General features: G+C 37.8%; 1 protein-coding gene across 1 annotated transcript in view; it reads left to right on the forward strand.

Annotated features, from left to right (window-relative positions):
• Positions 1–23,043, forward strand: part of LOC110448823 (leucine-rich repeats and immunoglobulin-like domains protein 2) — a 50,590-nt gene that overhangs the window by 23,329 nt on the left and 4,218 nt on the right. The window contains exons 7-17 of the mRNA XM_021495269.1: positions 2,537–2,680; positions 3,101–3,172; positions 8,253–8,324; positions 14,973–15,116; positions 15,860–16,084; positions 17,460–17,623; positions 18,474–18,613; positions 18,829–19,003; positions 19,454–19,732; positions 21,180–21,911; positions 22,331–22,684. Of these exons, the coding sequence (XP_021350944.1) occupies positions 2,537–2,680; positions 3,101–3,172; positions 8,253–8,324; positions 14,973–15,116; positions 15,860–16,084; positions 17,460–17,623; positions 18,474–18,613; positions 18,829–19,003; positions 19,454–19,732; positions 21,180–21,911; positions 22,331–22,684 (2,501 nt within the window). The remainder of the gene's footprint in view (positions 1–2,536; positions 2,681–3,100; positions 3,173–8,252; positions 8,325–14,972; positions 15,117–15,859; positions 16,085–17,459; positions 17,624–18,473; positions 18,614–18,828; positions 19,004–19,453; positions 19,733–21,179; positions 21,912–22,330; positions 22,685–23,043) is intronic.

Genomic DNA, 23,043 nt, shown 5'->3' on the forward strand with positions numbered 1-23,043 from the left:
TAGAGCTCGTGGCTCCCCCCCCCCCCCCCCCCCCCCCCCCCCCCCCCNAGCAGGACTGTCATTACAGCATTGTTACAAGACTGGTGGAGAGGCTACCAGTTTTTTCTCCACAGCATTTCATTTAAACTTGTACCATGGAAAACACATTTAACTTAGATGACAGATAGCAATCAGTTAGGGATTTATGGCCCAGAGTTGTGTTTTTACATGCGATTAGGTTTTGAGATGCACAGGATTGTTCGATGATTTGAGGGAAATGACACATTTTGTTTGGATAATTATGAGCCTCGTGTATCGATTGCTTGCTCTGTGCCAACTGTAAATCGCTTTTTGAATGTGCACCAAATATCTTCATGGGAATATTATTTTCCTATAATAGAGTTAATAAAATGAAAGGATTTGCCGCTATGACTTATCTCTACTTCATCTTTATGGAGAAATAACATACTAGTCTTGATGATTAATCACATCTCATTACTTTTAAACCATTTAGACATCATGTTTAGGACAACAGAATAAACGGAAATCGCTGTACACTGAGTAGAATAGATGAAAAATACTGTACACATATATAGGACAACATGATGAGAGAAATCACTGTACATTTAGGAGAATAAACAGAAATCACCATACACATAGGACAACATAATAAAGGGAATCACTGTACACATAGGACAACAGAATAAAGGGAATCACTGTACACACAGGACAACAGAATAAAGGGAATCACTGTACACACAGGACAACAGAATAAAGGGAATCACTGTACACACAGGACAACAGAATAAAGGGAATCACTGTACACACAGGACAACAGAATAAAGGGAATCACTGTACACACAGGACAACAGAATAAAGGGAATCACTGTACACACAGGACAACAGAATAAAGGGAATCACTGTACACACAGGACAACAGAATAAAGGGAATCACTGTACACACAGGACAACAGAATAAAGGGAATCACTGTACACACAGGACAACAGAATAAAGGGAATCACTGTACACACAGGACAACAGAATAAAGGGAATCACTGTACACACAGGACAACAGAATAAAGGGAATCACTGTACACACAGGACAACAGAATAATCAGAAATCACTGTACACATAGGACAACAGAATAAACAGAAATCACTGTACACATAGGACAACAGAATAAAGGGAATCACTGTCCACATAGGACAACGGATAAAGGGAATCAATGTACACATAGGACAACGGATAAAGGGAATCAATGTACACATAGGACAACGGATAAAGGGAATCAATGTACACATAGGACAACGGATAAAGGGAATCAATGTACACATAGGACAACGGATAAAGGGAATCACTGTACACACGGGACAACAGAATAATCAGAAATCACTGTACACACAGGACAACAGAATAATCAGAAATCACTGTACACATAGGACACCAGAATAAAGAGAATCACTGTACACAGAGGACAACAGAATAAAGAGAATCACTGTCCACATAGGACAACAGAATAAAGAGAATCACTGTACACATAGGACAACGGATAAAGGGAATCACTGTACACATAGGACAACAGAATAAAGGGAATCACTGTACACACAGGACAACAGAATAAAGAGAATCACTGTACACACAGCACAACAGAATAAACAGAAATCACCATACACATAGTACAACAGAATAAAGGGAATCACTGTACACACAGGACAACAGAATAAAGAGAATCACTGTACACACAGCACAACAGAATAAACAGAAATCACCATACACATAGTACAACAGAATAAAGGGAATCACTGTACACACAGGACAACAGAATAAAGGGAATCACTGTACACATAGGACAACAGAATAAAGGGATTCACTGTACACATAGGACAACAGAATAAAGAGAATCACTGTACACACAGGACAACAGAATAAACAGAAATCACCATACACATAGGACAACAGAATAAAGGGAATCACTGTACACACAGGACAACAGAATAAAGAGAATCACTGTATATGGAAAATATTCAGAGTTTTGTTGGTCAAGGAAGACATAGAGGGTCTTGCCACATGACCATGGAATAAAAACATTGAGGCTTGCACATGATCTTAGAAAACAAACATCAGGTTTTGTCACATGATCATAGGGAAACATCAGAGCTTGTCACATGATCTTAGAAAACAAACATCAGGGCTTGTCACATGATCAGGGAAACATCAAGGCTTGTCACATGATCATAGGGAAACATCAGGGCTTGTCACATTATCAAAGGACACCTGAGGGCTTGTCACATGATCTTTGAAAACAAACCTCAGGTCTTTCACATGGATCATAGGGAAACATCAAGTCTTGTCACATGATCATAGGGAAACATCAGGGCTTGTCACATGATCATAAGGAAACATCAGGGCTTGTCACATGATCATTTATAGGCGGCATACCAATAAACAATAACTTTACACTGATAATTGCCCAGCGTTTCAGATTTAAGAAGTCAGTTGTAAATAGTAGTTGTAATTTTTAATTTGCTGAATGTTGTTTTTATCTTGTTTCACAGAGAGATAACCAAGAACCAGCTCCGCCAAATTGAAGGTCTTTTATTCCAACAGTTATCCAATTTACAAACTTTAAAGCTTCGGAAAAATCAGATATCAGTATTGATGGATGGAGCGTTTTACGGCCTAACTAAGATACAGAGCTTGTAAGTATATTACCTGGGTCGGTATAAATTGACTGCATATCGTACTGCATCAGGTGCTCTCTAGGTAGTTATAGTGTAGCTAGCTGTTCTGTAATGTTATAACACCACTTAACATAACGGTCCATTTTTAATTAGAACCTAATCATTGATCATGTTTAAATGATTCAATGTGCTGGGGACCAAGTAAATGTTCATAGTTTTTAGTTAATTATCTCTGTTATTAGTTACGCATTAATGATCTCTGATTATTTTGGGGTCATCATATCAATTCCTAGAGGTTTTAAATTGCTAGTAATTGAATGTTGAGGAATTGGAGAAACCTGATAATATATAGAGAAAAAAATAATAGCAAACATTTTGAGAAAAAAAAAGTTTTTATAAGTTTTAGCATTTAAAAAAAGTAAATATTGCTTTTTACAGACAACTTGACCACAACAACATTTCAAATGTGACCCAGAGCTGGCTGTATAGGATGGAATCCCTCAAACAACTGTAAGTATCTGGTAGATCTTCTGTCCCATGTGTTCTTATTGGCAGTACCATTGACAGTCCTATATTCTAGATCTGTGGTGTTGATGGTCTAACAGACCGTCTATCCTCGGTGTTCCGAGCACATTTAGTACATTCAGTCTAAAACAGAATGCAGTTGCACCAATTGTCTATCAATGAAGAATAAAACTGTTCAATATTAAAATCTACAAAGGAAATCAATGCGACACATTGAATTTTAACCCTGACAAAAGGGTGAACTATAATTCACCAAAGAACTTTACCGCTAGCTGTAAATTTACATTCTACGTGTCTTGTGTTGGTGAAACTTAATGGAATTAATGTCTCAATTAAATAAAATTCAAAGTAAAAGGTTTGGCTTTATGAGGGGATATAGATAAGGTAAAGGGTGATTTTTTTTCCTTTAAAAATGCATTAAAATTTTGTCTCTCTGTGGAGTCCGCAACCATTCCCTATGAAGTCGTTCATGAACAAACATAGTTTTCCTTGAGCAGGTGTGCCTGTGATTCATGCCTCTACATACATTATTTATCAAGTAATGGTTGTATGTAATTTATAGGCGAGTAAAAGATTGAAACGTGCATTAAATTTCTTTAAAAAAAAGAAATGAGAAGGGAAATAATTAGTATTTACACGATACAATACAAGGGTAGTATCACTATTACGCTACCTGATTAAATCTCCCGGCCTTAAAAAACACCACAACAATTGCAGAAAGTTTATTTGTTATAGGAGATTTTACAGCGGAGAAAAAAAGGAAATGAAATGTTACTTTTATGTGTCTTACAATGTAAGATCAGCAGGCTTCCCACATGCATATACATGACTCTGCTACCCGTTGTATGCTCCTTAGAAAGCATTGGAGTTGTGGTATTGTTGGATAATAGGTAGATAGCAAAGTAGGTAATCTGGGCGACAGCGGGAGGGCCATCTGACCTGAACAGGGCAAGTAGAGGCGGCTCCACGGGACCAGGCGTAAGCGTTTCCTACTTCTCACCTCCGCTGATACTGGCATACTCCACAGAATTAATTTCTCGGCTCAAGTGTTATGCTGCAGAATTTTGTGTGAATAACTAGACTTAACACTTTATATAGATGGTTGTTACTGATTAAAAACTGTTGAGAAGAGTTGAGTTCCAAACTGTTTGATTTGAATTCATTATTTATTTTTTTAACCCGGCCATGAAGGTGATGATGGTGTACAATTATTTTGCCTCGTAGATTAGGAATTGATTGGAGAAATTGTAGGGTGTGATGGTATCTAGGTGTGAATTCCTTTCGATACAGGGTTCTAAATTAAAAGATTTTTCTTGTAATTTAACAGAAAATTAATCAACTCATTAAGATAGTGCATTAAGATCATGAATTTCCGTCCAAAGTTATGCTCAAATGGCAAATTATCTCATAGGGTTACATCACTTCCTGACCGATCCCATTCACAATTTTTTTTTCATTGGTGATCTTGCCTGTGTTGGAAAAATTAATATGAATTAGTGAAGTGTGAGATTATATTCTATTGAAAATAATTAATTGGTTATTACTTTCCTTTCAATACACTAAAAATAATGAGATCTGTTAAAAATAATTAATTGGTTATCACTTAAAAATGATGGTTTTGCCATAATTGAACCTAGTCGTGATATTAGGATTATGACTTAAAGATGGATTCTATGGCAGTTTTGGTGTTGCTAGAGAAATTGTTGTTAGATCAAATAAAAGCTCAATTAGATGGAATGTGTACTTGTAACAGGAACATGAGTTGTTGATAATGATGAATCTGACCAATCCTTCATGTGGAAACTCAGATCTTGCGATGATTCCTGTATTTTATCCCATTCTTGACTTTATTTGTTTACTGCAATTTGATTGGTTACCAGCTGGTACAATATATAGGGTGACCATGTTTTCCAGGTCTCACCTCAAATTGACATATATTGTGAATCTCAATCCATCTCTCTAAATCTCTGACAGTCTTGTTTGTCCAATGAAAATATTGTTAATAATAATCTTGCCCAACTGTTTGAAACAAATAGAAATTGGGATAGCATAAATGTTCCAGATCATAATGATGATAAGAAATATAATATATTGAGAGTGTAAAATAGAAGTTGTTTGTATTTCGCTCTAAATTCAAAATCAACCTTCTCCTGCTGTGTTGTACAGCAGTGTATTTATAGGAAGAACAATAAGACACAGCTAGGTAGGGAGTGATTAGTTATGATGAAATAATGCAACAAAAATCCAGTTTTACAATTTTATACATGTTTTTGTTTCATTACCCAATAACTCTCCAGTGTTCAACTCCAAAACTAGGGCCAGACATTTTGCAATCCAATTTTCTTACACATTAACAGCCTTTGTTGTTAACACAAAGAAAGGTTTTTTTCTCCGCTGGACAGGTCTTGGGGGAGATATTAACACTGAAAGACATACACAGCTTACATCAGGAGTGAACCAATACTTCTCAATCAATATTTCATAAATATTCGAGTGAACACTTGCTAATGATTTGCTGTCTAATAGGACGTCTCAGCAGGCAAACACTCTTATACATTAAGTCATGCTGGTGTAGAGAGTTAGTTAACCATGTACTGGTGAGCTAGCAAGCATGTATTTACCAAGCTGAAGCCTGTCTGTAAGCTGGACTGTAGACTGTTATATAAACACCACATACCACTCTCCATCTTAGCTTTATGGCTCATTGTTGTCAAAAGGAAAATACCGTGTATCCCTTACCTCATGATCATATACAGTTTCAAACAGCAGATTCTCTTTTTTTGTCATTCCAGTAAGATAATTAGAATACAAATAAGTTATAGGAATCACCTTTTTACATGTATTACATAAAATCAGCTTCTCTTAGACATTCGATTTTATTTCTTGAGTTATATTTTTATTTTTTAACGAATTCCTTGAATTTCTCTCCAAATATTGATTTGAAACAGCATTAAGATATATGTGTTAGGAACTACATGCATGTGCATACAGAATTGATATTCCAACTGCCAACATAATTTATATTCCAGCCGGTATATCCAAGACAGGTTACAATCCCGTTGTTTGTAACTCTCTTCTATCACTTTCCTCCCCTGCTAGACCAGTTTGTTTGATAGACTTGCTCAAGTCTTTAACAGAAACATGTAAAAAAAACAAAAAAAATTAGACTATCCAAAATTGTATTCTACTACCATCCTCCAAATTCATTCTAACTCCTCAACTTGTCAAATTCATAATCCACTTTAAATACTTAAAATTTAGTATACAACTGTGCATGCACAGCATACAGAAATTGAATTCCACACCAGATGTATCGAAAAACATATTCCTTCCTGTGAAGTTATGCTTACACTTAGCAGCTTACAAAAATAATGTTCCAACCCACAGACCCTACAGAGGTTATCATCATCTACTCCAGAACTAGAGTACATGTGATATTCTAGCTGAAATAATATCCTCCCTCCCTCAAAGTTTGAGTTTTATTTCTATAGCTGCGATACAAGGTTGAATACAAAGCTAGCAATACTCTAGCTCAAAATAAGAAAAACATGCCTTCGAAATGTGATCTAGTCTTTAAGTACGGCCAAAATGTTAGGAGACTAGAGTTACATTTAAATGTAAATTGTAGGAAAGTTGAGAAGAATTTGTTTTAGTTGTAAAGGTCTCTGGAACACAGTAACATTAGAATAGCTGACATATTTACAGGTCAAAGAGTCGGCCCATCTGCACTGCCGTGTGCCTGGTTAGTGCAGAACGAGACTATTATTTGTTAGCTGGTAAGGCAACCTGTTAACTGATACTGAAAGTAGTTCACTTCAATTTGCTTCATGTAGAAATTGAAACTTCAACAAAAATAAAATCAACAATCCGCTAATATGATACCTCATCTTTTTTCCCATTTCCTATGCAGGCTTGAAGTAAAAATGTATTTTATCGAAATAGAAGATTGAAATAAAAACGTTTTTATATAAAAAGAAAAGAGTCTACTATCTAGTGAGTTTGTGTTCTAGCCAGAAAGTTGATCAAGCCTCATAGCTTATGAATGTGTCAGTTGTTTTTCTCTTTATGTTGTGAAATAAAAAAAAAATCTGAAACATTTCAATCGTTAATAGTATCATATTGTAGGGATGCATACCATAAATAGCTGGTTTTGTACAGTGGGGACTCGAGATGACTTGAAACGCCATCTATACATCACATATATAGGGTTTTGTCATGATAAGTCCATCCCTACAAACACATGCCCTCTATAAATGGTCTCTGCATCTGCCTTTTTCAATTGTATAAAATCCTGTTGCACTTGATTGGAATCAACACTGTAATCGTGATGGGAATATCAATGTGGAAAAAGTTGAAAAGTTGTGTTTACTGGAGAAAATAGTTTGAATTGATAAGGAAAATGTGATTATTACAACACAATGGTTTCGAGATTTTCGCAATAGTTTTCCCACTATACTCATTTTAAAATTACTTAAACCAGCAAATTGTTTTCAGATTTTGATAATGGCTTCCATCTCTACCTATTTGGAAATGAAATCATAAACAATGTGTGTGAATGTGCTGCAATTATTTTTGGCATTTTGGCGGTTTTCCTCTATGAAATGCTTGCTGAAAAACATCTGGCAATGAAAGTGGAACAAGCGGCCATTAATTGTTGAGGCCTTCAGTGACAGCTGTATCAAACTTACAGCAGTACAAATGCCTGTAATTGGCCAAAGTGTGAGTCAGGATTCTTATATAGCTACCAGGGGGGCAACTTCTAATTGTCTCCGTCTTTATATACAAGTGTTCTAATGTAAAAACATTGTGTTCTAGAATTGGCACGTTATTTGTAAGATAAAAACTGGAGTAATAAACTAAGGCAGGTTCACAATTACTGAACATTGTCAATTATATTACATTAACCAGTTAGAGAAAGTACATAACCTTGATGTGTCGGCTACATACATACATACATACATACATACATACATACATACTACAGTCAGGCCTTGTAAGAACAGTACCGTATATAATTGACTTGAATATACTTCTGATGCATGAATTTCTTTTTTCTTTGTTTTAGATCCCTGACCAACAACAGAATTCAAATTATTGACCCCGAGAGTTTGGAGGTCTGCAAAAATTTACAGCTTCTGTAAGTATCCAGTTATGTGGTAGAGAACTTTAGTAGTCATGGGCAAAAAAAGTATGTTGTACAGTCTTGTAGTTTTTTGGGGATTATCTTAAGGCAGTTATTAAAATATCTTTTCAGAGTTGTAAATCATGTAAGATATAATTTGACAAGAAATTTGTCAAAGTAACAAAAGGATACACAATAACTAGGGGAATTCTGATATCTTAATTAGTAATATTTAGCATATATACTAAATTTAGCATATATACTAAATATTACTAATTAAGATATACTAAATATTACTAGTTAAGATCTTAACTAGTAATATTTAGTATATCTTAATTAGAAATATTTATGATTACTTTATTAGTAATATTTAGTACAGCATTAATTCAGCATTATTCAGGAAATAATTGGGATAGCCAATGAGGAAATGTATCCCAAGTCTGGCTGGCTGAGAAAGTGATGTCAAATTGCTAATACTATGAGCCGGGGAAATGTACCTGGGCCTTGGATAGCTCAAAGAAAGAGATGTCAGCAATTACTTTCTAATCAGAATTTTCACAATGTCATATTTTGAAAAGAAGAGTTTTAATAAAAAAAAATGTGTAAGGCAATGATTGTGTGGGGAGTTGACAATAGCCTGTGTTTGTCATGTTAATTTGGACACTGAAAGGCCATCGGTGTGTGTATGTGTGAATGGTGAGAAATCCCTACTCAAAGGCTAGTGGACCGTGCTGGCACCAGCTTGGGTATAGGAGTGGAACGAGCCACTTCATACTCGCACATAAGACGTCCTGCCCTTTCTCACCTCACCATAACGAGCTCATCTTTTCACCGCTGTAGAGCCCTATTCAGTGGCCCCGATATCTCCAAACCACATATCCTAGCTCTATTCAAAGGGAAATATTGGCAAGTGATCATCCGCCTTCAATTATACAGCAGAAATGGAGATTTGAATTGTAAATCTTCTCACTCGTCTCTTCACCTGTAGAACGAGGTTTTGTGTTGCTCCAAGTAAGAAATCTGGTATTCATGCTGTATCTGATGAATTCTCTGTTTACCTTCTGTAAAGTTGACATCCTCTACAACACAAACACAACTGTTTGGTATCATACCTTTAGTATTTATAGGTCGTTACATTTGACTGTTATTTTTTCTAGTGGTATTTTTAACAAACATGGAATAAAATTTTTGCTTAGATTATGGTCTCAAGATCAAGAGACATTGTAATATGTTAATCACCATATCAAAATTCAATTAAATTTTATAATTTAAAGGCATTAATCTGATAGACAATTAAATAATAGATCAAAAGATATACTATCCTAAATCCATTTAAATTCAATAATGCTGTACATAATTAACAAGATTCACATGTTTTGATAACATATTTTTTTTTCTCGACAGATACACTAAAATTAATTAAGTAATATCTTTGAAATTGACAGGATTACAAATAGTTTGAATAGTCAGATGTCAGTGTTCCATTTTGAAATGTAAAGGGGTAAAGAAAATGATAGCTTGCAGTATTAAATTTTTGTAAAATATTGTAGGGTGTTTCTCATTTGATTCTGGAGTAAATGGCACCAATGGGTTCTGATGGAGGACAGGTGTAAGTTTGGGGCTCCATAGGGGTGAGCAACGTACAGACTTGGGAGGTTTGGGGAGAGAAGACAGGAGGGGACCTTAGATGGAATTTAGAAGATTGTCCGAGGAAAGGGATTGGCGTGTGGGGGGATATGGAAGTGTATTGTAGGGGGTGCGGGAAGTGAAGTTACTGTATCACGGTGTCTGTGATCCCTCCTCCCTTGTCTAGGATTCCTCTCCCATTAGAAATGGTAAGCAGGTGTGGGCTAACCAGGCTCATGCCACAATTAGGAGAATTTAAGCTTTTACAGCTTTTATGTGTATTAGGAAGGTAAAAAAAAGTTTCCTCCATCTTTCTACTCTGGTAATAAAATTCAGAAATTCTGCATGAATTTGGCAGTGAGGAAATGGACATGTGTATGAAGTCTGGGTTGACTGGTGGGGAGGCACGCTGTAAGCTAGGAGCACATGTTTATTTGTGCTATTTGCAAGAGATCAGGTTTGGCATTACAGCAAGATAGAACTAGATTTGGATACCAAATGAATTGGGGGATTTTTAACTGACAAATTTGTTTTCGTTTTTTTTCTCCCCTCTGGAGCTACTGGAGAGGGTTTAACCACAGACTCTGGGTTTATATAGCTGGAGGCTATCTTATGTTACTCTGTACCAAATGAATCGGGAATTTTTTAACTGACAAATTTGTTTTCTTACTGGAGCAGGGTTTCACTAGTGTTTGTAAGATTTAAATAGTACAGGGCTATCTTATGTAGTTGGCAGTGGCTTGGTTTCTACAGCTGTCCATAGCATACTATACTTGATAATGTACACACGTCTCAAAGCTTGCCCTTGATATTGTGTCTCATAATCAATGCTGGAACATGTATATATTCAGCATGAATGTTTTATGTCTTATCACAGACATAAGCAACGATTACATAGAGAAGAAAGAAATTTTGTATGAAATATATATTAAGTAAAAATAGAAAAAAATAAGCAGATCATTACAATATTTTATATTACACTATAGACTGAATATTGAGTAAGTGAAACACTACTAACGATTAAATAATCATTATATATGTAGCACATACATACAGTTATATGGGTATGGAGGTGTGTACATCATACATTTACACAAACCGTCCGTGTAAAAGTGTCGTACAAAACACCTCTCCATTACAGATGCCTTAACAATGCCCATAAAACAGCTCTGTTAATTTCAAATACAATAACATCCTCATAAGCTTTCTCCGCAGAATTCCCCAGTATACCATATCACATTCATAGTGAGTGCCACCCAATTATAGCGGAATAATGGATAAATGCCTCTTCCTATGCAAGACACAATTTGAATGAAAAGGGCAAATATGTTGTTGATAGTGTAAGGGTATTGGGCTAGTTGTTACTGGGATGGGTTAAACAGGCTGATGTATTGTTCTAACACTAGCGCTGTACCTGAGGTCTCAGGTCTTTAGCTATATCATGTAATGCTGTAATCCCGATGGAAATGGAAAACTGCAAATCAATACATTCACAACACAGATCAGAAACGGTATTCTGCAGACTGTAACATGTTAACCACTATGCTGGCTAGAGCCATTTCAGCTCAAACTCAGTTAGCTTTACACAGCCTCTGAATTTCACCCGAACTTATTTTGTCCTTTCCTAAAATTGCATTCATTACACTTTTTACGTTTCCTTCATTGAAAAATGAAGAACAAGAAATAGAAGTATAGAAAATATTGCATCTTACACAATCGTGTAAAAATTCAAAAGATAAAACCACAGTTTTGTTTTGTAAACCTAACAATTGTTTGAAGAGGCTTACGCAGGCTACTATACCGCCCCATACCAGGGAGGGAAGGGAATCTGCCCACGATTGATGGGCTCACGGGCCGATTGATGGGCTCACGGGCGGGCAAGCAGGATTTGGATAGCGAGAGAGGTACACGAGTTAAGGGACACTCGGGATGATGTATACGTTGCCGTAACACATTACATATAGAAGCGGGCCCCAAGTACTTCTCCTAACTATGTATTACACAATCTTATATAGCATTTTAACGTGTATGGATGTAATCTGGGCGATCATAAATACTTTGTCTGCTTATTGCATGGATGAAATTGCATCGACCACTGCTTTTGGATTTGGTTGTAAGGCTAGATACAGAGACGATACACAGCTAATTGGCTGGTACTACAAAACACAACTATCTGGCCGGCTTCTCAAGTATGTGTGAATGTTATGTACACTGCTGGGCCAAGTTTATATCTATCTAGTTGTGTTTGTAAGAAGCAGACAATGGTATTCATTAATATAAAAGGCATAGGTTCTGTCTGATAAGCGGTACTTAGGCCGAGGTGTTATGTAATAGGGCATCAAACACCCAGCTTTCTCTCCTACAAGGAAACACATAATTGATGTGCTGTCAATAGTTAAAGTAAGCAGGCTAATATGGTGTCAATTAATAATGAAATTCCTTGATGGCTGTAATATTACAAATAGAAGATACTATTTTGGTTAAGCTAGCACAGAAACTTGCAGAGATGTGATTGGAAACTACTAGTATATACATTTAATTTGTAAAACAACTTAAAAGAAACTACAGTGTAATAACGTCCATGCACATAATTGAAGAAAATTTGTTTAAATAAAATGCCAAGGTATTTGTCTCTACATGTGCAGAAAGGAATAGTGCATTCAAAAACTTGATGAAAAATGAAATAATTGAAAATAAAAATAGATGAAAAAAAATGAAATAAGTGAAAATAAAAATAGATGTATCAAAACAGTAGGAAACAATTGAAATTATTTTAGTTTTTATCTAAGTCACCAGAAACAGGAATGGAGAGGTGGGCGGATATATACAGAAAAAAGAGATGAAGAAAGATCGATGATGGGCTAAATAATGTATAAAAACATTGTGAATGTGAGGAACAGCTGAATGGCTGTATATAACCCAGCTGAGGGTTGGGGGGAGCAGTGTGGAGCCCATCAAAACAGCTGCAGAGTTACACAATTTCATCTTATCAGAACAGGATAGGGTGGCAGACTTCTGTTTTGGTGGAATTTTATTTGTAGAGAGGAATTAGATACTGTAACATTTATGGAAATCTGGTAAATTTGTCGGGCTTGTTAGGCGGAATAGGTGTAGAATACAGGGCCTTAATGAAATGATCTGTTTATCATATCAAACCCTGTAGATAGGGGTAGTGATACAGGGGGACCATCTGTTCAGGGTAATGAGGAGGTACATGTATCCGGAGGGAGGGGAAGCTTTGGACCAGGTCCAGGAAGTGGGACCGGAGATATATTGAAAGGTGTTCATACCTATATACAGTGTATGCACTATCAGGTGCAGGCAATCTTGTAAATAATTGAATTCATGATCTTACACTCCATCTTGTATACCTAGGTTGATGGTATAGGGCATAACTCCTGGTCTACTAATAGTAAAATTATTGGGAGTATTAAATGATTTTGATAAGGACTTGAATCATGGGGAATGGAAGGGGCTAGGTGGCTGGCCTGAAGATTTTGTTATAAATCAATGAAGTTGACTGCCTTACATATATGCTCACTGGTTCTGAGGTATGGTTAACTTGACAATGATAAAAACTTGTTGGGTATAATAATTATATAATGTTGACAGGACAGAGGAAATTGACCTCTTACAATTAATTCTGTGGCACATTTTCTGGTGTTCAACTAAATAATCACTTACTTGTTGAGGTTAAAAATTATTTAAGCAGAGGAATAATCAAATAATTAGACCAGGTATTTGATTAGTTTATATTCTAAGGAAGAGTCTTATAGAGATGAAAATTGAGAAAGAAAAAGACCAAGTAGGGTAATTTGTAGGCTTGTAAAGTGTCCAGTATGGAAATGTATTGACAAACATCCGAGCCTTGTGTTAAGTGAATAAGAAGAATGTACGTTTACTACGGGTAATTTATATACAGGGTGTATTTAGTAGGGCTATAGAAGGCCTTGGTGCATGACCACAGAAACAATTGATAGATATAATCAGCCCCACACCTGGCCAGGAACGACACTGGCCAGGTAAACCCTAGCCTGGTATCGGTACAATGGGGCACTGTGTCTGTATGTGTACAGGTAAAGGGATCCTACCCGACCACACATCCCTATACGTAGTAGGCTGTCTACAAGTAGGCTCTCTACATGTAGGCTTTTTGGAAATGTATACTTTTTCTTTATTATTTACTAGACTTACACAAGTCTTGTTAATGCATTGTACTTGTGGAGACCTAAACTGGGTAGTGACCAGGGAAAATCTTGGAATTTGAGAGGAGTGGGCCATTTTAGCAATTTTTAGTCAATTTCAAAATGAAGAGGGGCTATTATATGTAAAATTAAAAGAAAATGGGAACATGGAGGGGTCAATTTTGGTTTTTAGGAGTCCATGGTCTCATGGCCCCCTCCAGGACCTGTATGTATCTGGAATTGTATCTGTAGTCCAGTATGTTGATACTCTAGACCTGCACAAATCATCTAGATAGAGCCCTGTCTGTGTCGTAAGTTTGTTGACACTAGCAAATAGTGTATATGTAGGTGACATTGTTGTGACATTCTTAGAAATCTCCTGTATGTATTTGGTTTTATATAAGTTTGCAAAAGTCCTCTGTAGTCCTGTACCAAAATATAAGCATTGTTGAGACTCTGGTTCTAGACTTGCACCAGTCATTTAGACATAGCCCTGTATGTGACATTCTGACAGGTCTTCTGTTTGTATCTGGACCTAGACTTGTACTAGACACTGTGTACTTTGTATATGAGGTGTGTAGTGGAACTTGAATATGACTTCTGGTACACAATGAGTATTTGTTTACCATGGTTTTCATAGAAGTCTGGGAACTTGTAATCACAAGTAAATAGGAATCTGATGAAATTAAAATGTACCTGTGTATAAAGTATGACAGTATTGTCATGTCGATCTGAGAAACATCAAAAATAGGTTGCAAAACTTGAATATTAAAATTAAACCTGGAGCACCTCATATGAGCTGTGTTATAATTATTATAAACACACTACAATTAATAATTTCTTGTTTTTGTAGGGACTTGACCAATAACCGTCTGACCTCGATCACCCGTGGATCATTCTCTGAGCTGAATAACCTGCGCTCTCTCTACCTCAGTGACAACCACATCTCTAACATTGAAGATGGAGCTTTCCGTGACCTGCAGAGCCTTGAGCTTCTGTAAGTATGCTTTAGTAGTGTACAAGTAGTAGGACATTAGATCCTTGATGTGGTACAATGTATTCCAATGGTAGTATTGTTCTAGCAGGATGGCATCATACTTATTGAACTCGATAGGCACATACATTGTACATTGTTCAAAATGTCAGAAATCTGAACTCCTTACTTAATCAAGCTTTGTCATATTGAGGTTTGTTTCTGATCTACAGTGTCTTCATGCTAAGGCCAAAAAAAAAATATAGTCTGTTTAGGGTTGCATTGGCCAAAAAACTAGGGTAGGTAGGTCAGATTTTTTTTGGGTTTGTTTGTTTGTATATTTTTGGTCATGTGATTATGACCCTACTATTGTATGTAAAACAAAGAATTACATAGGTTCATTTGGAGTCAAATTGTGCTCCATATGATGACATTTAGCGCCAACACGGAGCTGGAAGCCATTTTGAAAGGCAAGGAACCTTCTAAAATTCGAAAATCCGTGGGTTTAAAAAAATTTTTAATTTTTTTTTTTCATCAAAAAGTTTTGGGTCAGGGGTAAAAAGCTAGGGTCGGTCGGGAACCCTAAACAGACACCTTTTTTTTTTGGCCTAACAGTTGAGAGTAGCATGATATGCATCCATCACAAGATAAAGGAATGAATGTTCCATTGATTGTAATGAGAACTTGAAACTCGCTACATAAATGTACAGGTGATATTTAACAGAGTAATGCAAAAATCTTTTATGATTTATTTTTCTCCTCAACAGGGAATTAAACAATAACGCCATCTCCTGGACGATAGAGGACATGAACGGAGCCTTCACTGGTCTAACCGCTCTCACCAAGCTGGGCCTGGAGAACAATAAGATCAAGTCGATAGCCCAGAATGCCTTCAGTGGCCTCAGCCAAGTAGTGAGGCTGAACCTGCTGAACAACCCCATCACCTCCATCCAGCGTGACGCATTAAGGGTCATGACTCAACTCTCTCAATTGTAAGACTCCATAGCATTGTTTCTCCACAGGAATTTCATCAACAGGATGGTTTCTCTCCATTCTTTATATAAAATATATCCTCTGATAGTTAAAACATTTTTTTACCTTTAAATCTACAGGAGATGTTTTTCACATTTTTAAGCAACATATATTTAAAACATTTTTCTACGTCTCTTAAGCATGATGGACTGATGTTTAAGTGCCTGCATGCTAATAAGTGTCATTATCTGTTGGTTTTTGTGCATTAGGAAATCTCTTTGTCGTAGGAAATTGAGCACACATGTATACTTGCGCTTAGGGAAGCAATTTCTGTTTTAAAATTAAGTGCTGTTTTCTTTTACTTAGGCTTGAGGTTAATAGCATCGAAACATTTTTGGCTCTCAAGGATCATGTCTTCCAGATTTTCTTCGCTCAAAAGTCCCTACGATTTGTCAAGAATCAAAGGAACCGTTTAAATGTTGCTTTTTTTCCTCTGTTTTCTAGAGGAGTACAATTTATCTTTGAGACAATGATGATGCGTGGAGTGTGAGGGTATAATTCACCCATTCTTTCCTAGTTCTCCGTCATTAATGACTTTTAATAGTATTTGCTTCTTATTGAAATGCATGAAAGACAAAACATTGAGTGGTTTATTACAAGTCGTTAAATTGTTAGCCATATAATCCGAGAAAGGCTTGTTCAATCTATCTGCCTTAAGACCCAAAAATGCTCAGCCTAGTGGCAAAATGATTGAGAGTGGTAGATTTTAATGTGATTAAAAACATGTTAATCGCTGGGCATAGGAGGAGAAAACCTGTGAGTTGATTAAGTTTGCCGGTGCTGTTGTTAATTTGGCTGGGGTGTAATGCCATGGTAATTGGTACATGCAGCAGCATACAAATGTGTCTCGGTGATTGATACGTATTCAATAGGGCGCTTAATGACCCATTAACCTTTGATGAGACGGCCACCATTTTACAATTAATACCAATGCTTTTCCAAAGCTCTCAATTTCCTAAGTTGAAATTTTTTCTCTCTTTTGTAGATCTTCTGATTTCCTCAGTATACAATTTCCCATAGGCTTTGTGTGATCCACAATTTCTCAATGTTGTATTTTTTCCCTCTCATTTGCCGATCGATTGATTCCTCCAGGTTATCATTAAGCTCCTGCACCAATCCTCTAACTGCAGTCAATTGGTTATTTTTCAGTTTTTTTCTCTCATTTACGGATCATGATTTGATTGTTAATTACCTCAGAAAATCCCGTGTGGTTTTAGTAGTTCAAATTTCTGTGTTGGCTGTTTTTTGTGTTTTTGGTTTTAGACTGCTCTTCTCTATGTATTTCCCAGAGGTTGCCCAAAGTTCTAACTTGTAGATTTTTTTGTGTACTTTCAGATCATTTAATTCATCAAGTCTACTGTGTGATTGTCAGCTGTCGTGGCTGCCTCAGTGGCTGGAAGAAAAGGGTTTCCAGAGCACAGTCACAGCCGTATGTGCCCACCCCGCCAAACATAGAGGCAAAAATATCTATACTATTGATCCACAAGAGTTCAAGTGTGGTAAGTATCCGGTCAAGGTCATCCCAGCTTATAAGGTCAAGGTCGAACCAGCTCAAACTGAAAGTTTAAGTTTGGCATAGAAAGCTGTAATTAGTGTTTAACATAGTGGTACAAAGACATGTGCAAATGATAAATTCTATGTAACCAAATCTTGAATCAGATTCTGTTTACCAGGGCACCTGTATCTTGTGTTCACTGAGTGAGGGTAAATTGTATTTATAAAAATAGAAGTTCAGTTAAAACAAAACTTTATTTAAAATTGAAGCAATCCTTGTTCAAATGACTTTATTTTAAGAGTGAAATGTTACTATAAAAACTTTGTACTATCAATATATAATCATACTAAATAAAACCTGGTCATACTAAATAAAACCTGGTCATAGTATGACCAGCTTGTCAGAGTAACATGTATAATAAAACCTTTTCCTACCAATGTACACTCATGATGATGTCACATGTGTGTTCCCTGGCAAAGCATTGTCATAGAAAATGAAACTAAAGCATAAATTTAAAAATAGAAAACTACTTTCATATGTCCAAAGGCATTCTTATGCCCCCACCACATAAGTGAAGGGGGTTTTAAGTACTTGCTATTTCTGTCAGTTCGTCTGTCGGTATGACAACTTGGTTAGCTCAATTTCATCGAAGAATATATGTAGATTTATACATTTTCCTGGGTACTACACTGTCCTATAACACATAGGTGACTTTTCTTGTCTGCTTCACTGACTTTGGTTAGCTATATTTCCATCAAATCAGGGGGGTATCTAGGTTTAACAAAACGTTTCTTGTTTAATGTGTATTGTGTTGATTTGTGGTATGATTTAATCATGAGTTTTTTCACCTTCAGAGGGAGACTTCCTGCAGCCAGTGATCACGGTGAGCCCAGTGTCCCAGATCGCACTGAAGGGACAGAACATCACCCTCAACTGTAGCGCTAACAGTACCATGCAGTCACACACACAGTTCAGCTGGAAGAAGAACAACATGGTAGGCCTTGATTTCAGACCTGCTTGTAAATAAAAACAAATCAGAGGTTTTTTCCTGCAAGAATGATTAGAATTAGAAGAAAAAAAATGAATATCTTGATTGTAACATTATGAAAGTTTCAAATAGAAGAATTATTCATGTTGTTATAACTTTCGTTGACAGGATACATGTAAACTGTCCGTATATTGTAATGCACGTATGTTTTTTGTGTACAGTTGTTGATGGACAAGAACGTGGAGAACTTCGTTCGTGCGGATGGAGACATCTACAATTACACCTCCCACCTCCATCTGACCCGTATACAAGACTCCGACATGGGTCTGTACCAGTGTATCATCTCCAACGAGTTTGGTTCGGCCTACTCCAATAAGTCTGACATCCGTGTCCATGGTACGTACCACCTCCCAGTCAGTGATAGCTCATTCTCTAGTATACTGGGTCAAGTGATGGCCTGTAAAGATAAAGATCAGGAAAAAGTTCTAATAGAGATCATACGAATGTCATTGCACTGTGGACTACAGCCTGCTATGCATAGAGAGACACTGATCTTTTTCAGTAACTATTCTACAGTAGTACTCTGGTAACCACACACAGTCAGTAAAACTGGAAGCTCTTTGGAAAATAAGTTACTACATTCATGGTTGTATTCCATGTTTAATGTCATTAAGTGAATGTTGATCAGCTGCCTTTTGAATCAAATTGAAATGAAATGTCGGTCACAGTAGTTTGAGCTGTGATTTGTCCCCACTTTCAATCCTTGTCCTCTAGCTATATAGCTGATTGTCAGTTGTAGTTACAATAATAACTGGTGTTATAAAATTTCATATGTCTGTTTTTCAGTGTTCCCCAAGTTTGTGAAGACGCCCATAGATGTGACGGTCAAGGCTGGACACACAGCCCGCCTCCAGTGTGCAGCTACCGGTCAACCCAACCCAATAATTAAGTGGAACAAGGACGGGGATGACTTTCCTGCGGCCAGGGAGAGGAGGGTCCATGTGATGACCGCAGATGATGTTTTCTTTATCGTGGAGGTGAACAGGAAGGACGAGGGAGTCTACAGCTGTACGGCCAAGAACGCTGCAGGCATGATCAGCGCCAACGCTACACTGAGAGTGTTAGGTAGGTTATGTGGGCAGTAAGGTCTTAACCAGGCATGATCAGCGCCAACGCTACACTGACAGTGTTGGGTAGGCTGAGTGGGCAGTAAGGTCTTAACCAGGCATGATCAGCACCCACGCTACACTGAGAGTGTTAAGTAGGCTGAGTGGGCAGTAAGGTCTTAACCAGGCATGATCAGCACCCACGCTACACTGAGAGAGTTAAGTAGGCTGAGTGGGCAGTAAGGTCTTAACCAGGCAAGATCAGCGCCAATGCTACACTGAGAGTGTTGGGTAGGCTGAGTGGGCAGTAAGGTCTTAACCAGGCATGGTCAGCGCCAACGCTACACTGAGAGTGTTAGGTAGGCTGAGTGGGCAGAGTGTTGGGTAGGCTGAGTGGGCAGAGTGTTAGGTAGGCTGAGTGGGCAGTAAGGTCTTAACCAGGCAAGGTCAGCGCCAACGCTACACTGAGAGTGTTGGGTAGTCTGAGTGGGCAGTAAGGTCTTAACCAGGCATGGTCAGCGCCAACGCTACACTGAGAGTGTTGGGTAGGCTGAGTGGTCAGTAAGGTCTTAACCAGGCATGATCAGCGCCTACGCTACACTGAGAGTGTTGGGTAGGCTGAGTGGTCAGTAAGGTCTTAACCAGGCATGATCAGCGCCAACGCTACACTGAAAGTGTTGGGTAGGCTGAGTGGACAGTAAGGTCTAAACCAGGCATGATCAGCGCCAACGCTACACTGAGAGTGTTGGGTAGGCTGAGGGGGCAGTAAGGTCTTAACCAGGCAAGATCAGCGCCAACGCTACACTGAAAGTGTTGGGTAGTCTGAGTGGACAGTAAGGTCTAAACCAGGCATGATCAGCGCCAACGCTACACAGAAAGTGTTGGGTAGGCTGAGTGGACAGTAAGGTCTAAACCAGGCATGGTCAGCGCCAACGCTACACTGAGAGAGTTAGGTAGGCTGAGTGGACAGAGTGTTGGGTAGGCTGAGTGGACAGAGTGTTGGGTAGGCTGAGGGGGCAGTAAGGTCTTAACCAGGCAAGATCAGCGCCAACGCTACACTGAGAGGGTTAGGTAGGCTGAGTGGACAGAGTGTTGGGTAGGCTGAGTGGGCAGAGTGTTGGGTAGGCTGAGTGGGCAGTAAGGTCTTAACCAGGATCATGCAAATAGGTCAATTAGAGACAACATTCTTTTCATCATATTTCACTGATATTATACGCTATTACCATAAAAACATAATAAATGCAGAATTACACCCTTATGTGCCATCCAGCAGAAGTAAGACTAGTTTGATCATTCTTGACAAAATAAATTAAAAGTCTATTCTTGACAAAATAATAAATTAAAAGTCTATTCTTGACAAAATAAATTAAAAGTCTATCTGAAGGAAATTATAGTTGTCATTTTACCAGTAATCAAAGGTTAAGATAAACATAAATGCTGAACAAAAATGTTCATTTCCACTTTAGAATCGCCGACTTTCGTAAAGCCAATGGAGACGATGAAGGTGACTTCGGTAGGGGATACCGCTGTGTTGGAGTGTATGGCCGCAGGAAGTCCTGCTCCAAGTCTATCCTGGCTTAAAAATGACCAGCCTTTAAAGGAAAGTCAGCGCTACTTCTTCACCGCCGGTAACCAGCTACTTATTATTGTACAGACCGAGAGGAGCGATCACGGAAGCTACACATGTGTCATGTCTAATACTCTTGGTAAAGAGACTGGATCCACTAACCTGCGCGTAATCCCCAAGAACCGCGGTGCTGTGACAGAAGTAAAGGGCGGCCAGCAAGGAAACAATGGTCCCAGCGATGAGTCGACAACAACAGGGATCATCATCATCGCTGTTGTCTGCTGCGTGGTGGGGACATCATTGGTGTGGGTAATTATCATCTACCAGACGAGGAAGCGACATGAAATGTACAGTGCTACACCCACAGATGAAACCACTCTCCCAGGCGAGATACCCAGCTCAGGGTATACATCGTCTGAAAAAGAGGGAAGCTTTACTCAGCCAGTCCCGATGACAACACCAAACTTTCAGTACCACGACTACCAGATGAAGGAATCTGGGTACGAGTCATCATCAGGACGTTTTCGGGCGGCAAGAGCGGCCATATTTCCAAGTGATGTAGATGAGGAAGATCATCAACAGTCAGTTCCTCTCACCTTGGGGGAACACCAGCTGGGCTCTGATTCCCCAGGTAAGGCATCCTAATACTATTCAACTGTTTATATAATAATGCATAGAACTGTCAGCTCTTGATGGCATTTTAAATTCATATTGATTTATACATGTTAAAAAAAATGATCTCTTATGTGATAATGAACTCATATTGATTTATAAGTGTAGTAAATGATTTTATGAGACAATTTGTTCATATTAGTTTGTAAAAGTGAAAAATGATTTTATGTTAAAAAACTGTTATATAGAGTGGCTTACATATTTTGGTTGGGATATAGGCAATATATGCAACAGTGAAGAACTATGACATTGATGTATGATTAAGATTTGAGATTAAAATAATAGTGATTCTTAAAGGTTATTTGGATCTATTTTGGGAAAATCTTATTCTACAGTGAAAACAGTCTTAAAAATATTTTCTTTTTTTCTTTCCAACAGAAAACAGTGTTTCAAGTTTACATTATCCAAACAGTGATGAAACAGACTCTTTAAAAAGTTCTCACAGTACAAACAGCACTCGTGCTAGTGATCAGCACACGTTACGGACATTCCACCCCGTACCCACAAACCACGACACGTTGTCGTCGTCACGGGTGTCAGCCAACGTGGACGCGAGTGGGGGTGGCTATTGTGAGGGGTGTGATCAGTGTCAGGGACTTACAAGTGGTGAAAGACAGAATTGTCACAGTGCTAATTATAGACACTCTTTATATAATAGTCCACAGCAGAGTGGCATGCCGATTCACCATGGATCCCAGCCCCAGCCGCCAGGTGCCTCGCACCCCGGCATAGGTAAGGTCACAACATCATGTCCTGTTATAATTATTAGTACATCATATTTGAGTTTGGTTCAAGTATCACACAATGCTGTCAATAGCGAACATTCGTTTCATTGCTATCATGTAAACCTCAGACCATGCACATTCAATAGAATAAATGTCACTCTTGACCTGTCGTGTCTTAACATACTGAGAGTTGAAAAAAGTATAACTTCAATTGGTTTTTGAAATTCTCCAAAATTTACTGATGGTGTGGGACCAATGATCATGTATTAAGCGATGTATAGTGAAAAATTTATGATTGGATATCAGGAGTTTCATATGCATCACAGGTATTTGTTTTCCTTAAAGTGTACAGTACATTAGTGTATT

The sequence above is a fragment of the Mizuhopecten yessoensis genome, unplaced genomic scaffold (genome assembly GCF_002113885.1).
Source record: "Mizuhopecten yessoensis strain PY_sf001 unplaced genomic scaffold, ASM211388v2 scaffold4359, whole genome shotgun sequence".
Classification (NCBI taxonomy): domain Eukaryota; kingdom Metazoa; phylum Mollusca; class Bivalvia; order Pectinida; family Pectinidae; genus Mizuhopecten; species Mizuhopecten yessoensis.